The following is a 17792-nucleotide window of genomic DNA, read 5'->3' as shown; positions in this document are numbered from 1 at the left end:
TTTGAGGGGGGTATTATCTAATACAGAAGGGCCGTGCTACTGCATACCAACTCCTTGTGGCTTCTACATGTGTCAATTCACTCTTTTGATAGAGCACAAAAGGTCACTCTGGAGGTCTACAAAAACAGCCTGCACTTTGTACAGATCCCTGTCCTAGAGCCACTTGTGTGATATTTTTGTGTTTGTGTGTGGTGTGTCTTCCAGTCGTCTCCAACTTATGGACACCCTAAGGTGACCCTATCATGGGGTTTTCTTGGCAAGATTAGTTCTGAGGAGGTTTGCCACTGCCTTCTCCTGAGGCTGAGAGAGTGTGACTTGCCCAAGGTTACCCAGTGGGTTTCATGACCCACTGAGTGACCCTGGGCAAGCCACACTCTCTATTTTTACACCCAGCCAAACTGATAATTCCCCATTACCATCCAGAAACTGGACTGCAAACATACAGCTTTGTTCCTTAAATATATGCGAGGACCATGACATTGGGCTCTCCTACCAAACAGGGTCAGTGTTACAAGCATGACATAATATAGATGGCTGCCTTATACATACATACATACTCTTCCTCGCTGTTCCTGAAGCTTGTGTACCAGAGAGGGGAACAGAGCTGTTTTCCATCTGTTGGAGCAGCAAAAAAAAAGCTTGCCCCTACCAAGCAATGGATGGCAAAGAACTGTGGGTAGGCCATCCCTATCTCTGCTGATAAGGAAAGGAAATGCCTAAGCCGGATCAAGGAAATGCCTAAGCCGGATTAGACCAAGGGTCTATCTAGCCCATGTACTTCAACCAGCCAGATGTTCACAAGCAGAGCATGAAGGGATGGTTTCCTTTCACCCGTTTGCCTCCAGCATCTGCTATCCAGAAGCATACAAAGCAATTCCATTTACTTCTCTCACGTGCCAACAGCAAACTCTTTCTCCAAGTGGCAAGTGTTATGAAGTCAAAACAACATTATATACACAAGCAGAAACCCCCAAGATGTGTTTGACTACAAATCCCACTATCCCACTATCCCACCCCATGCCGGGCTGGGGTGGGATAGTAGGAGTTGTGATCAAACACATCTTGGGGCCCTGCTGTGTGTGTAATGTTGATTTGACTACATAAAGCTTGCCATTTGGAGAATACTGGGGTGGAGGTTTGTAGTCCAACATGTCTGGAGGTTTGTGTCCACTTGCAGGAGAGCGGTATCAGAAGACTATGTGGGAGTTGTGATTTTCAAAAGACACAAGAATAATTAGATGGAGCGCAACCTCAAAATAGTTCACAGAATCATAGAGCTGGAGGAGACCCGAAGGGCTATCCAGTTCAACCTGTTGCCATGCAGAAAAACACAATCAGAGAACTCCCGACAGATGGCCATTCGGCCTCTGTTTGAAAACCTCCAAAGAAGAGGACTTCACACTCTCGGAGGTAGCATGTTCCACTCTTCAGTGAGGACTGAAAATGTTTGGTGCCCAGAGATGCAAAATGGTTGCCGGGGGGGGGGGGGGGAGAGAAAATTGAGTGGGAGTGGGGAGGAAGTGTCTAGCAGCAGGAGCTATTGCTATTGCTATTGTTGTTCTTGTTTTTATCATTGGCTGTCATCCTGTTGAGCAGTTACAAATGTATACATTTGGCTTATGTGTTAGTAACTGTTTGGTATTCATGTTTACAGTCATGGTCCTGTTGCCACACTTGCAACCCTGGCCCCTGAAACCAACTTTAATAGCCTGCAATGGGCAAAACTGGGCAATGGGGATCTCTTTTGTTGGCAATCTGCGTGCAGCAGCGTGAAGTTTCCAGCCCCCTCCCACCAGGGATCTGCTGTGCAATAATAAGAAAGAGGATCCCTGTTGCGCCTTGTCATTGCATGGCAGACTGCGGGTAGGAGGAGGCTCGAAACATAATTCTGATGCACCCCAATTGCCAGCAGAACAGGCTTCCATTGCTTGGGGTGGCTGCTGGCTGTGAAGGTACGCTATGTCTGGGGAGTTAGGTCAGGAAACGATACAGAGTTGCACATTCATAACTTTGTGATGTGTGTCCTTATCACTATTGGCTTCAAAAGCTCTTACCATGTTTAGGACCCTCAGTGATTCGGATTCTATTTAATAATCAAGGAAGCGGTGAGATATAATTGCATAATGTGGCACGTTTCAAGCAGTGTGACTTTTTGTAACTGTGTTATTACATTCCTATTTATGCCAGGTTTTGTGAATCCACTTGGAATTGCTTCTAGAGAACCTGTTACTACTATAGCTACAGTTGTTTTCTTTTCCCAGGTGTGAATGACAAGATTCCCAAACCCCCAAGTCGGTATGGCTGGCTGAAACCACCACCACCACATGTTGCTGTCATCCCTAAATCCCCAAAGAGGGTATGGTTGGCTGGCCGTAAACTTCAATAGGACATGTGCAGGTTTCACTTGCCGTCATGGCTAATAGTGCTTGACAGGCCTATTCTCCATGAGCTCTAGTTTATAATCATCTCTTGATCCTCTTTTTCATCACGTTTGGATTTGGTATGACGGTAATCTTTCATTGACCAGAGAACTTCAGAGGAGTGAACTGACTGGGGAAAGAATGGAAGAAGGACAATGGAGCTGGTGGCTTCTAGTTAACTGGAGCCCAAACCCACACTGGTAAAATGGAGAGTGCATCTACACTGTAAACATAATGTATTCTGACACCACTTTAAGTCTTGTTGCTCCATCCTATTGGATTTGAAGTTCACAAGGTCTTTAGCCTTTTCTGCCAAAGAGTACTGGTGCTTCACAAAACTACAAATCTCAGGATTTTGTAAGATCAGTCATGTCAAACTGTGTTGTTTCTACAGTGTAGATGCATCCTGGAGAGAAGCCTGGCTGCAGGAGGCATCATCCATCTTCTTTCGGTAAAGACAGCCAACAGGCTTTGACTAAGACCATCTCAACATCTCCAAGTATCAGACAAACACGATATAGATGGGTAAACTGATTCAGGGCCTACCAGGGTTCAATTTCAGAACGTTTTTCAGATGGCATTACTCACCGTTTTGGGGCATGTGAAGTAATAATGTAAAAACTGGGACCCTTTTTTTTTTTTTTTTTTACACAGAATGCATCCTGTTTATCAGCCAGGAAGCACAACCAATCCTCACATACCTGGGTTTAGAAAAGGAAAAGCCTCCACACCAGATAAATCAAGGCTATGTGCCTCATGATAATTTTTTCCCTAGAGTTATAGAATTGGAAGAGACCAAAAGGGCCATCCAGTCCAACCCCCATCATGCAGGAAGACACAACCAAAGCACCCTGAACAGATCACAATTCAAACTGTTAAAAAAAAACAAACTCCAAAGAAGACTCCACCACACCCCAAAGCACCCCATATTCCACTGTCAAACAACTCTTACCATCAATAGGTTCTTCCTAATGTTTATATGGAATCTTATTTCCTGTAGTTTTAATCCATTTTTTCATGTCCTATTCTATGGAGCAGCAAAAAACAAACTTGTTCCATCCTCAATACGACACCCCTTCAAACATTTAAACAGGGCTATTATGTCACCTCTTAACCTTCTCTTCCCCAGGCTAAACGTATCCCGCTCCCTAAGCCATCCCTCAAAGGGCATGGTTTCCAGACCTTTCACCATTTTAGTCACCTTCCTCTGGACACACTACAGCTTGTCAGCATCCTTTTTGAATTGTAGTGCCCAGAACTGGACACAATATTCCGGGTGACCAAAGCAGAATAAGGTGGTACTATTACTTCCCTTGGTCTGGATTCCTACTGATGCAACCTAGAATCATATTGGCTTTTTTAGCTGCTGTATCATACTGTCGACTCAAGTTGAGCTTATGATCTACTTGATTCCTAGATCCCTTTTACACGTACTTTCATGTCAAAGCCTCTAATCAGCCCAGCAGGAAAAGCAGACTTGTTATCCCTGAAATGTCCACCAGATGGGAGCATCTCAACCTTCTTTGGTGAAAGCTCTCTCTCACTTGTGTGTTTCCTTTCTGTGAGAGGGCTGGTTATCTTGCATAATTGCTCAGTGGGGTGAAGGGATGTTCCACTGTTTCTGCTCCAACAAACACACCCAGACACTTTTGGTGTTGTCCAACTATAACTTTATTCAAAATTGTTTGTTTCCTGCCCCCCAGGGGCTACACTGTCCCAGGGGCCCCAGTCATCCTCTGCCTGATCCTCCCCTCCCTATTTTTGGCTACGACTACACAGTGAGACCTTGGATTTTTAACAAAAGAAAAGAAAACAACCCGCATCCCAGGCCTACAGGTGGGACATGGAGTCGTGGCGTGTGTGTGTGTGTGTGTGTGTGAAAGAGAGAGAGAGAGAGTGCAAGGAGAAAAGGTAGGAGGCAAGGAGGCTATGGATTTGGGAAGGCCTGGAAGCCCCACTCTTTATACCCTAAAAAATCCATGGGGAGGGGAGGTTTTCCTGCCCATGGCTGGACAAAGAGGTGCGAGTGCCTGCCCACCTCACCATGTTGAAATTCATGGTTGTTGCCACAGATAGGTCTTGGAAGTGTCAATCTGGCTAGGAGGGGGCGGCAGCAGGAGACTGGGCCCGCCCATCGTGGTGGCGGCAGGGGGAGGCGGAGCAATTGGCATGATGGGTGGGGCCAATTGTGTCAGCGGAGCCATTGGCATTGGCGGGTCTCCCTCGGCATCCCACAGGCTGATCAGCGGTGGGTAGACCTCATTAAGGGGAATGGCTGCCGCGTGTTGCATGTACTTCTTGAGTGAATGGCGGCACCCTTTTTCCTTGAGCCGACGTGAGGCGCAGAGGAGCAGAAGCACAGCACTCAGGGCGGCTAACAAGGAGCCGGTGATGGCTGCCAGGGCTGCCCCTCCTGCCCAGCCTCCCACCAGCTCCACAGACAGCAAGGCCTCCTTGGTGGTGACGTTGAGGCAAGAGCGCTGTGTGCGAGGCAGTTGCCATATGGGTGGCACAGTGGTTGGCATTGCTGGGGGACCAGTAGGGGGTGCTGATGAAGCTCTGGAAGCTGAGGAAGAGACCACCGTTGCTAAGAGGTGAGCCATGAATGAGGCTGGAGACCCTTTGGAGGTGCTCCAGGAACCTGGAAAAGACACAGAAGCCTCTGTAGTTGCAAAGGCTGTTTCCAGAGAACTAACAGAAGATTCCAAAACACTTGCAGAGGTTGCTATGGATGTGGGGATGTCTGTGTAACCATCAGCAACTGAGGACTTGGGAACAGAGGACACAACAGTAAGGCAGATCTCGTAACGGGTGGCAGGTTGCAAGTGCGTGAGATTGAATTCCCGGATACCCACAGGGACCCGTGCCGTGTAGCTCAGGTGGGGGTTGTGGATGCGCATAGTGGCCGATGACCACACTGGCAGAGCCGGGGGATGTGGTGTGGCCGACTCACTACCCCTCTCATTTTTCTGCCCTTCCATAAAGGATGTCGTCCACTCCACCACCACAAAGTGAGACTGGACCTTCTTTGCAAGGACGAGCAGCCTGACAGGATTGATGGTCCTTTCGCCAATCACGACAAGAGTCACGCTGCGACTGGTTGAACCCAGATCATTCCTTGCTACACAGGTGTAGACACCTGAGTCTGCTGAGCTGACTGTGCTGATCTCCAGGGTTCCTCCTGCCCTGAGATGCAGCCTCCCAGACCCTGTCGTAACTTTCTCCCCAGATGGGGCTATCCAGTGGAATTGGGGTGGTGGCTCTGAGCTGGCCTGGCAATCAAGAGCTGCCATCGAGCCAGATGATATCTCCAGCCGTTCTAGCAGGTCCTTGGAGGTGATCTCTGGTAGGCAGGTTCCTCCTATGGCACTCTTCACTGCTTCTTGGAGCTCTTGTCCAGCAGCTTCTGGAGGTGAGAAACAGACAGTATTCTGAGACTCAATCAATCGGATATGACCTGTGACTAGTGGTTCCCAGGCCTTTGGGCAATCACAGCGCAGGGGGTTTCCATACAGATTGAGCTCAGCCAAAGCTGGCAAGGCCTCCATTAGGCCTAGTGGGAGAAGACTGAGGGCAGCATTACTCACTAGCAGGGTGCGAAGGACTGGCACTCCCTGGAAGGCCCCTGGGTGTAAGTAGGAGAGACGTGGGTTGTTACACAGCTCAAGCTTGGCCAACTCTGGAAGGTTCTCAAAGGCTCCTCTGTGGATGCCAGTAAGTTCCTCCATGCCGTTGAGGCTCAGCTCTTCCAGGTGCAGCATGTCCTTGAAGTCACCTGCCTGGACCTCTGTGATGGGGTTCTTGTTGAGGTCCAGGAACTTCAACAGAGGCAGGCCTTTCAGAGCTTGGGTGGGAATGTGGGAAAGATGGTTATCATAAAAGGACAAGCTTTCCAAGTAGTCCAGGCCTTGGAAAGCATTGGAGGGGATTTCGCTGAGCTCCATTCCAGCTAAAACCAGGCTGTGAAGTCGGCCCAGTGGTTGGAAGCTCCCACCAGTCAACTGGGAGATGGGGTTCTCTCCGATCATCAGGATTTCCAAATTGGGGAGTGAGAGGAACCAGCGATGGTCAATAGTAGGGAGGCGATTGGCATTGAGGTGCAGCCGGAGCAGGCTGGTCAGGCCAGCAAAGGCCAATGGCTGGATGGAAGAGATGCGGTTGTGGTTGATGTACAGTTCCTCAAGGGATGCCAGGTCGCTCAAGCAGTGGTCTGGCAGCTCCTCCACCTGGTTTTCCTCTAAGTAAAGGGTAATGAGGTGGGAAAGGTTGGCCAGCCCAGCGTCACTGATTCTGGAGAAATGATTCTGGGAGAGGTCGAGCTCAGTCAAGTTGGACAAGTGCTGGAGCTCTCCATTGACCTGGGAGATCTTATTGCTCTGCAGGAGAAGGACCTGGGTGTCTGAGGAGAGATTGCTTGGCACTTGGGTCAGGAGGAGGTCATTGCAGTCCACGGTGCGGGCTTCATGATAGACAGACTGTGGGGTGAACCATGGGCGGGTCTCACAGACACACTGGGGTGGGCAAGGGTGAGGACTAGCGGGCAATCCTTGTAGGAGTAGCATCAGCAGGGCACAGTGGGGGAAGCAGGACATTGTGCTCTCCACAGAGGAGCTCCCTTTGCCTACCCACGGTCCAGGGTCTCAGAAGGGAAACTGGTCCGTCAGAGGTTGACTTAGGGCTGCCCAAGAAGCAAGGTCATCTCTAGAAGAGAAAAATAGAAGACATAAGCACAGACATACAGGGAACATAAGTTTGCATGCACTCTCTTTTTCATTCACTTTCTCTCTCTATGGCATACACACACACAGTGGTTTCAAGACCCCATTTTTGTAGGAAACTATGTCTAAAATCCAACAGCCAGTTTCAACTACTGTGGATGTATTAAAACAGTAGCTGTGTAGTACGAGAACATGTATGTACATCTCAATTATTCAGTGGGTCAACTCTGGTTGAGACTAGCAATTGAAATTAAGCCAAGAGTGGACAAACTGTGGCTCTCCAGATGTTGCCGGGCTGCAACCTCAGCAGCCCTGGCCAGTGTTAGCCATGGTGAGGAGTTCTAGGAATTGTAGACCAAGAACATTAGGAGGGCCAGACTGTAGCAGGAGATTTTGCAATGGTCCACTGGTAAACCATTGACTGTTTCTTGTAGCTCTCTCATTTGTTCTTGTTAACTGCCATCAAGTTGACATTGACTTATGGTGACCCTATGAATGAGAGACCTCTAAGTCACCTTATCTTTAACAGTTCTGCTCATGTCTTGCAGACTCAGGGCAGCTGTGGCTTCCTTGATTGTGTCTATCCATCTGCAATGTAGTCTTGCTCTTTTCCTACTGCCTTCCACCTTACATTGAGAATTATTGTCTCTTCTAGTGAATAATGTCTTCTTATGATACGGTCAAAGTACAACACTCTCAGTTTAGTCATCTTGGCTTCTAGGGCGAGTTCTCTCCCACAACCTGTCTTTTTCTCCTTTAAAAAAATTTTTTTTTATTTATATACCGCTATTCCAAAGATCATAGCGGTGAACAGCAAGTAAGCTAATTAGCAAGTAAGCTAATTTGCCCCCAACAGTCTGGGTACTCATTTTAGCGACCTCGGAAGGATGCAAGCCTGAGTCGAGCTTGGGCCCTTCACTTCACACATCTGTTCTTCTGAGCCTACAAAATCACTTGTAAGAAGAGAATCCAGAAGATCTCATCCTACCACTACTCAGTTACTGATGTTGTTTAAGCATGCCATTCTTTTAATTTCCCAATGAGAAAAATATGTGTCCATACAGAACGTCCATCCCTTGGCACACAGGGTTCCATTCTGAGCCCCCAGATCTATACCCTATTGGTGAATCCTGGTAGAGGGCATTTCAGGACACCTAATTGTTGTTGATGTTGTTGTTGTGTGCCTTCAAGTCATTTCTGACTTCTGGCAAACTGAAGGTGATCCTATCACTGGGTTTTCTTGACTGAATTTGCCGAGAAGGGGTTTTTGCCCTCCCCCTTCTTCTGAGGCTGAGAGAGTGTGCCTTGCCCAAGATCCTCTGGGGGGTTTCCATGGCTGAGTGGTGATTTGAACCCTGGTCTCCCAATGTCCTAGTCCAACACTCAAACTATCTATGTGGCTAAGACCACCTTTCTGATCTCAGAATGATGAAGTGCTATCATTTTGCAGATAATTTGTAGGTTCGCCAAGTGAGTGAATGAATAAATGAATGCTGGTTTTCTGAGTGTGTCCCAAGGCCAGAAGAACTTGTAGCATGGGCAAAATTTGATGAAAAATACCGACTGGCAGTTTGAAAAACCGCTCAGCCATTGGTTCAAGTGATGCCACAGAATTGTGAAGATCACAGCTGCTAGAACACTACTTTAGATTTCTCCAAATAAGACCTATTTGCAAACTACTAGCTGACCTGTGACATCACAGAATGTTTCCAAATATTTTAATCCCTCAGGGAAGTCTTGTTGTTTTATTTATTAAATAGATTTACAAATAAATTTTCTGCTCACTGGGCATCCAAAGGCAAGATACAATTAAGCTACAATATAAAAACAGAACAAACAAAACATTATTTTTAAAGCAGGCTATTTTAAAAGCCAAAGGTCTGTCAGAGAGCTCTGGTGCTTCACCAAACTACAAATCCCAGGATTCTATAGGGTTCTATTGGTTCAATGGATATATTTTTTTGGGGTTTAACGAGGATTTAAGCCACAGATTCTTCCCACTTCCTCTTAAAAAGTGTAGCCTTTAAAATTACCCCCCCCCCAAGGAGGTACAATGGTTAAAGTACAAAAAGTTTGCAAACAATGCAACTGTATGATTAAACAGAAATGTAAAAAACGTATCTCCAAAGATGTACGACTTCACACACCAATCACAAATCAAACCAAGATGAATTATATGTTTCCGCACTCCTGGCATATAGTTGAAGCACTGCATCTTCACCATCACTGCTGTGATCAGTCAAATTCTTGCTTTGAAAAAAAATCTGGATAAGCCTTGGCTGTGCAGACAAAGTTCTGCTCCTACTTTTATGGCTGTCTGTTCTGTTTAAGAGGAATTTAAGATGACACACAAAAAAAGAGAGCAGGTTTTCATCCTTCCTTTTGTAAGACGCAGTGGCTAAATCCAAAAGAGGACAAGGCTTTCTGTATATTGAATGACTGTATAGAAGGCAAGAGTTTTATCAATGACGTTTTTCTCTTCCTTTCATGACAAGCCATGTTTCTAGAAATATCCTACATTCCAGGGATTAATCATCATCACCATCATAACTCTTATTATTATTATTATCCTGCTTTTCTCCCACTTGAGACTCAAGGCAGTTTACAACAATTAAAAAAAAACATAGTTAAAAATTCTCAAAATAAAAAAGTTAAAAAGTGATTGAACGATTAAAAAAAATTAAAACTAGTTAAAAACATAAACTTTTTTTTTTAAAAAAGGCACAAAATAGAAAATCCTGCACATTGTTTAGTTGGGATGGGACTTTTACAACCAGTACAAGCTCCAGTTCCCAAAATTTCATAGCACTGAGCTGTGGCCTTTAAAGTGGTGTCAAACTGGACTATTTCTGCGGTACAGATGCAGCTTTAGTGGCCAATGAACAACCATGCTTCTGAAGAGACTTAAACACACAGAGCCACACTTGTGAATCTTTCCATGGATGTTCACTGACCACTGGTATTGCTTATCTGTGCTTTAAGGTGCTTTGTTCCTGTTTGTTCCTGCTTGTCCCTCATTTTGGTTGTGTCTACTTCATTGGATCCCACTCTGTGACATAAAAAGGGCTAAAATTTCAGTGCTGCTCATCAGATAGTTGAGATCTTCATGATCCAAAGAGCAGCAAAACAATTCATGTGGAATAAATGCCATACCCCTCTCTATCCAGGTGTTGGCTGGAGGCAAGGGGACACAGTTGGAAACAGATGTGCTGTCCAGTATAAGTTTGACCTTTCAAGCAGGGCTGAAGAATATGTGGCCATCCAGATGGGGATGAACTATATGCTTTCCACCCAGCATAGTAAAAGCTGAGGATTGATGGGAGTTTCAGTCAAAGAGCATCTGGAGGACCATACATTCCCTGTCACTGATTTAAAAGCTCTGTATGGTTTAAGTCTGTATACTTGAAGAACCACTTGCACTTATATGAGTTTTTCCAAGCTCTCAAGTGGTCTTTGAAGAACTTTCTTCATACCCTGCAGAGATCACCTGAGCTAAGCTGGGTGATGACTTGAGACACTGTCTACTCAGCAATTCCTTCTCCAGACTGGTTTGTCTGACCACGGTCTGCTTCCTTCTAACACCATATGAAGCCCTTATTATTATTATTTTTGCCTGGGCTTTTAGATGTTCTGATATTCTGGTATGGGGATCATAGAATTATAGAATACTAGAGTTGGAAGAGACCAACCCCCTGCCATGCAGGAACTCTCAATCAAAGCACCCCCAACAGACGGCCATCCAGCCTCTGTTTAAAGATCTCCAGGGAAGGAGATTCCACTACACTTCCACTGTTGAACAGCTCTTACTGTCAGGAGGTTCCTCCTATTGTTGAGGTGGAATCTCCTTTCCTGTAGCTTGCATCCATTGCTCTGGGTCCTATTCTCTGGAGCAGCAGAAAAGTGATTGTTAGCATGCCTTGTTAATGTTTAGTTCAATAATGTTCATAAGGTGGGATGGGACACCTGGGGTGTGTGTGAGTGATTTAAGTAGGAACCAAGACTTGGAGGCTCTATCTCTCCTCCTCTTCCCAGACTTTTTAATTTGTATTATTTACACATGTGTTGAGTTAAATATCACATTTACTTAAATAAAACTTTCTAATTTGAATGGGTGTTATTTCCTTATAAAATGTTAAAATATGAATATACATGAGTATGCAAATGAAAATAAGCACAGTAAATAAACAAAATATTAATATACTATGTTGAATGGGAGGGTATGAAGTCTGCATGTAGATGTAAAAAAAAGGGGAGGGGAACAGCCACTGGTGGCTTCCATGGCAGTGAATTCATAAGCAGTGAATTTCCTCTGGGGTTTAATTTGAAGGCCAAACAAGCTATCCAAGGTGCTGAACTCTATCCCCCAAATTAGACCAGCACCATGGAAAGCTACTTTAAAATTTAAAGAAAACCTGGAGTGGATTAACAACCCCGGTGACATAGAAAATACCAGCCCCCAGTAGCCACCTTGGGACCTCTTTTAGGATTGAGAGGCAAAGTAGGTGTAGGAATAATAATAATAATAATTAAAAAAATAAGGCAATAGGGGTATCTCAAGAGATCCAGAATGGTGTGGTGGTTGAGTATTGGACTACAACTCTAGAGACCAGGGTTAAGATTCCCAACTTGGCCTTGAAACCCACTGGGGGACCTTGGGCAAGTCACACTCTCTCAGCCTTAGAGTAAGGGAATGATAAAGGGAGGAAATCTTGCCAAGGAAGCCCCATGATAGGTTTGCCTTAGGGTCCGCATAAGTCAAAAAGGACTTAGAAGCACACAGCAGCAACAATGGACATGTCTCAGTTAATAATGCAGAGGTTTCAAAAGAAATCTGTTGATACAAAAAGAAATGGCGTGAGGAAATATATATTATTTCTTTAATGAAGCACTGGTGGCTATGAAATCATGACCAGTTCCACCCATTTTTGCACAAGCTGTCCTGGATTAATCCTGAGGAAAACAGCTGGTGGAGGTGTGGAGGCTTCTGCCCTTCTTTGAGAAGCTTTAGGGTGAGGATTGCATGTTCCTGGGTGCCCCCTTTCCTCATCTTTAGGGATAAAACTCAATGACCGGCTCCTGAACTCTGGTGCTGTTGATCTGTCTCATCTGTGTGGGATGGGATTTGTCCAAGTGGTACTGGCAGCAGCGGCAGCAGTGGGGCCTGCTGGGTAATGAATGACCTAGATAAATGGGCATGTAGCACAGCTGGGTCCTGCCTGACAGGCCCCCTGGCATCAATCTTGAGGAAGGGAAGGATAGGAGGACATGATTCCCAGCAGCAGAGGAGTGGGGTTTATTCAGAGCACATTACTGGGGAGGGATGGGAGAAGAAAAGGGTTGCTAATTGCATCTTGGACTGCCCAATACTGAACCTGTGAGAGGGCTCCAGTCATAATACAGATGATGGAAAAAGACACAAAGATAATCTAGTCCAACCCTCTGCCAGGCAGGATTATACAGCTACAGCCTCCAAAAAGACGCCTATCCAACCTCTGTTTAGATCTCCAAAGGAGAGTTCACCATTCTACGAGGCAGTCTATTGCACCCTTGAACAGCAAAGAGATTCTTCCTAGTGTTTAGGTGGAATCTCTTTTTCTCCTTATTTGAAACTATTTGTTTCTGGAACAGCAGAAAAAAAGCTCATTCCATCTTCTACATGATGTTCGTTCAGATATTTAAAGATGGCTATCATAATATACCAGGCTATGTTTCAGAAGAGGGAAGTAGCAAAACCATCTCTGAATCTTTCTTGCCTAAGAAAGCCCTATGAAATTCATGGGTTTGCCATCAGTCCCTAGGCGACTCGTAGGTGTACGTGCGCGCGCGCACGCGCGCACACACACACACACAGTACAACTATATAATACTTTTTCTTGAAGGAGGCCAAGACAGTTGTCTTTGTTCTTTTCCCTCTCTTCATTTTATCCTCTCAACAACCCTGCGAGGGAGGTTTTACATGGCGAGAGCAACTGTTCCAAGCTGTCTCAATGATCTGCATGGCCAGAGTGAAGATCGGAGCCTGAGTCTCTCTCTCTCTTTCTCCCATTTATAGCCTGATGCACTAACTGTCATGCAGCATGGGCACCTTGCATGAGGCACCAGATAGGGCTGGCCTGGTGGAGGCAAGGGGATTTGAGATCCCCAGTTTCCTGTCCTTCTGCCACTGCCACCCTCTGGCTAATGAACTGGCACCAAGCCTGGATGGTGCTGTGAGTGAGTCGTGTGAGGCAGAGCGTGAGCTCATTTGCACGAGGGCCGAGAGCAGCAACAGCAGCCAAACGTCGTGAAGGGGAAGCTAAAAATAGAGATGTGCCAAAGCCAGAAAAAAAAGAGAGAAAGAAGGGGGCGGTGTGGCAGAGAGGGACAGGGACTTTAAGAAGGATTGTATTAGTGAAGGTGAAGGGTTGGAGGACAACGCCAGTGTTGCCATTGATCCAAAAGAGGCTCCATCTGATCCTGATCCTTTGTCCTCACTCTGGTTGTTTCTCTTGTTCCGATCATGGTGACAAGGCAGGGGACATCTGTTCAGGGTGGCTGCCTCACTGGTGCTGATCAAGCCTGCAAAGAGGGCATCTCTCCCCCCCCCCCCCCCGCATCACCAATGTTCTTCCTCCTGACCTCACAGCCCCTCTTGTCCCCAACTCTCCCTTGTTCCAAACTGACAGCTTCATGGGGACGATTGCTATGAGGCTGGTCACGAAGCAAGCTTTTGATCGGGAATCTATTTAGGGAAAGTAGGTTGGGGAGAAGCCCTGCAGGAAGTGGAAGGGACTTCTTCTCTGGCCCACCAGTACAAGAGCGGGAAAGAATTTCCCCTTGCACTTTTGGCATCTGTTATTTGGGAAGTGGGCCTTGCATGCAGTCAGCAGATGGGGGGAATCCACGTTTTAAGCCTGTGGTGGCAACCCTAAGGGCCACAAGAATTGCACTGAATCATTTTCATAGCCTAGGAAGCCTAAGTATGCAGAATTCTAGAAGCTGACTTGGCAATTTACTGCAACTTCCTAACCAATTCACCACCACCATTCAACAGTTTTTAACTGTTGACAAGCCTAACACAGGGTTTTCTTGGCAGGTTTTGTTCAGAGAGGGTTTGCCTTTGCCTTCCTCTGAGGCTGAGACAGGAGTGTGACTTGCCCAAGATCACCTAGTGGGCTTCCATGGCCGAGTGTGGATTCAAACCCTTGTCTCCAGAGTTACAGTCCAAAGTTTAAACCACTACTCCATGTGGGCTCTCCCTGTTTTAAAAACACTTTTTTTTGGTTGGTGGTATGTTGTCTGAAAGTTCAGCAGTTTGACTTGGTATATGGCAGTTTTAGATGTTCATTGCTGACATGGTGCATAGTACCTAAGGGTGGCCAAGACATTTTGGCACTTTAGGCAGAAAATCTCACAAGCGCCTCTCCTTGGGAGCAGATACACAGCAACAAGAAGGAGAAATGCAATTAACATTTGCTGCTATTTCATGACAGCTCAAACTGGCTGCCAGATGCAACAGCTTAAACCAGCCTAATGGTGTGGACAGGCCTGGCTGATAAACTCCCTGAAGACACAGGCCTTCACAAGGAAAACAACTGAATGCAATACAGGTTTTTTTGTTCTTGCATTCAAATGCTCAAGAATAGAATATATGCCTCAAGACATTTAGCTAAAGGAGGCAAATGAGAAGATGGCACTTCGCCCCACTCTGCTGGATCTTTCTTCAACATTGGCCATAGGACGTGGTTCTCTGATGGTCTTGAGAGGAGCAGGCAGATTTTAGGGAAAAGCAGATAGCTTTGTCCTCCAAGATCTGGGAGGCACTTCGGACCCCTGAGCATGAACTTCCCCATTTAAGGCCAAAGTAGGGAATTTGAGCTGCAAAAAACTCCCCCTCCACATGCACTTCTGGTATCTAACTGAGGTGAAACTAATCATATAGAAGCACACTTTGGCCATTAGTGGCACTTCTAAAGTGATGAATATGGCTCTCCAGGTCTCTTTAACCACTCTTCTTGTAAGGGTGACAGGGGGGTCAGAAGAAAGCACTGTCTTCAGGGGATAGAGGATGACCCACAGCCTTGCACTGTGGGCTCATTTAAAGTGGGCCTCATCAGCACTGCCATAGCCACATCTTCTGCACTGTGGTGTGCCCGGGAGCTGATTTTATGTCTGCTCCTGGGCACACCACACCTTAGGGCCACATGGACTACCAGAGAAAATGCCCCAAATCCCAAGAACATGAAACAAGTGGCCAGAGGTCCATGGCTGCTGCTGTTTTTTTAAACAAGAGCCTGAAACTTATTTAAAAGGTGAATTGCTTATTCTGGGGGCTTGTAACAGGGGCAACTGACCCCTCTTTTTGGGGGTAGAAAAAGGGCAATTCAGGGAGTCTGGAGGAATCAAGGGCTGCAGAGAGTTTGAGGTCTCCATAGCAGTGGTGTCACTAGCTAGGGTGTCACCCGGTATGGAGGATGTCACCTGTGAAGGGTGAGTATTTCTCCCTGCTGTTGCTCCATCATTGGGCTTCCTCCCGAGGGAGGCAGCCTGGCTACGGTGCAGCCAGGAAGACCACACATTCACCCTTTCTGCACCGAAGGGGAAGGAGGGCCCAACCAAGTGACACTTTTCCTCTGGGGTATCACCTGGTGTGGCCTGCAGTGGCACCTCCCATATGATGCCACTGGGCCTTAGGGCTCCATTTTGCACACTCCTGTTCAACAGAAGGGAGGATGACAAAGCATCTTTGGCAACCAACTCCCAACAACCCCAGCCAATACAACCACTGCTAATTGTAAGGGATGAAGTGTATTGTAGTTCAAAGGAAATAGAGGGGTAATGTTCCCCACTCTTATAACGTATGATTAAAAAGTGGCTGCCACATTGTGGGCTGGGGTTAAAAGTGTGTTTTGGTCTGGAGAGGTCAATGGCCAGTGGGTTAGAGGACTGCCAGAGATAACTTATCCGCTTTAAGTGATTCTGAGACTGTACTGCATGCAGACTGATTTTTCTTGGAACTATATAAAGCCCTAAATGGCTTGGGCCCAGAGTACTTGGAGGACCGCCTCTCCCCATATAATCCGCCCCGCACACTCAGAACTTCTGGGACTAAATTGTTGGAGGTCCCTAGGTCTAACCTTGTACGGACCTCACAGAGGGCTTTTGCCATTGCTGCCCCTTCACTTTGGAACAAGCTCCCTGTAGAGCTTCGCTCCGCCGCCTCATTAGTTATTTTCAAGAAAAACTTGAAAACGTATCTATTTCGGTTGGCCTTCCAACCTTAGTTAGATAGTCTGTTTGTTTCCCTGCCCTCTTTTTTCCCTTTTGACCCCGGACCGATGTAAATTATTTTCTCCTTCTCTTTGCCCTTGACATGTGTATTCTATTGATTTCCTGTTCCTGTTTTTTGTTTTTTGTAGTAGTGTTTTAACTTTTATATTGAATTTTTATCCTGTATTGTAATGTTTTTAAACTTTGTAAGCCGCCTTGATCATATTTTGGAAAGGCGGGGTAAAAATAAAATTTATTATTATTATTATCCAGCCATTGCTCTAAGCTGCATGTGGAATTGCAGTGGACTTTCCACCCTTTTTTTGGATGGGGAAAGTAGAATAGCACTGTATGGCACTGTATGGCCCCAATCCAGCATCCTCTTAGCAGAGCATAAATACACACATGCAGACATACGCCATGGCAGCACTACGTAATCCCTCTGCAGAATAGCAACATTAAACAACCCATGGCAATGACTGAGTGCCATTGCACAATGCCCATTGCCCAATACACAATACATGATGCAAAACCACAGTGGAAAGTATAGACCACACAATCACAATGGAAAGTATAGGATGCATAACCACGATACACAATGCACAACTGGCAAAGACAAGACACAGATTAATATGCTGCCTATGTAATCACTTCGGCTGCTATGCATAATCAGGAGAATGTGTTCATTGTGCAACCGTGACTTTTTCACCCTCCATGTGTAGTGTAACCTATGTGTGTATATGCCCCTAAGTGAATTCTGGCCCATGTATAAAAAAAGGTAAAGGTTTTCCCTTGACAAGATTGTCTAGTCATTTCCAAATGTAGGGGATGGTGATCATCTCCATTAATCAGCCAAGGGAGCCAGCATTGTCAAAGATGATCCCATGATCATGTGGCCAGCATGCCTGCATGAAACACTGTTAACTTCCCACCAAAGTGGTACCTATTTATCTACTTGCATTTACATCCCTTTGAATTGCTAGGTTGGCAGAAGTTGGGATTAGTGACAAGAGCTCACCCCATCATGTGGCACTTGGGCCTCAAACTGCCAACCATCTGACCTTATGATCATCAGAACTGGTGTCTTAACCACTAAGCCACATCCCCAGTGTGTGTCCCCTGTGTGCCCGTGTGTGTGTGTGTGCACGCACCTTAATATGTTCCATATGCATGGTGGGAATGATATAGCTGACCAAGTGACTGGTGGTTTACATAACAAGGGGACCCTGAAAATGCTCAGGCTTTTAGTCCAAACTGTAAAAGAGCTACCCAAAGTGCTGAATCCTACCCCTCAAATAGGTTTAGACCCTTGGGTAGTGGCTTTAAATTTTGGAGCAGATTCCCCATTCCACTGACATGGAAGCCACCATATAACTGAGTAGGAAGGATAGGGAAAACGTATCTG

The 17792-nt window shown here is 46.1% G+C and overlaps 1 protein-coding gene across 2 annotated transcripts in view; it reads right to left on the bottom strand.

Annotated features, from left to right (window-relative positions):
* Positions 1-4254: 4254 nt before the first annotated feature.
* The window catches only part of LOC149322816 (leucine-rich repeat neuronal protein 1-like), a 41195-nt gene continuing 27657 nt past the window's right edge, over positions 4255-17792 (bottom strand). For both annotated transcript variants that reach the window (XM_089483289.1, XM_089483298.1), the window contains exon 2: positions 4255-7121. In XM_089483289.1, the coding sequence (XP_089339415.1) occupies positions 4475-7012 (2538 nt within the window). In that variant the 5' untranslated portion in view covers positions 7013-7121 and the 3' untranslated portion in view covers positions 4255-4474. The remainder of the gene's footprint in view (positions 7122-17792) is intronic.

This window comes from Sceloporus occidentalis, unplaced genomic scaffold (genome assembly GCF_023333645.1).
Source record: "Sceloporus occidentalis isolate IW3139 unplaced genomic scaffold, rSceOcc1.0.p SCAF_1, whole genome shotgun sequence".
NCBI classification, from domain to species: domain Eukaryota; kingdom Metazoa; phylum Chordata; class Lepidosauria; order Squamata; family Phrynosomatidae; genus Sceloporus; species Sceloporus occidentalis.
Note: the sequence above shows the minus strand (reverse complement) of the source record. Positions and strands in the feature narration are given on the sequence as shown.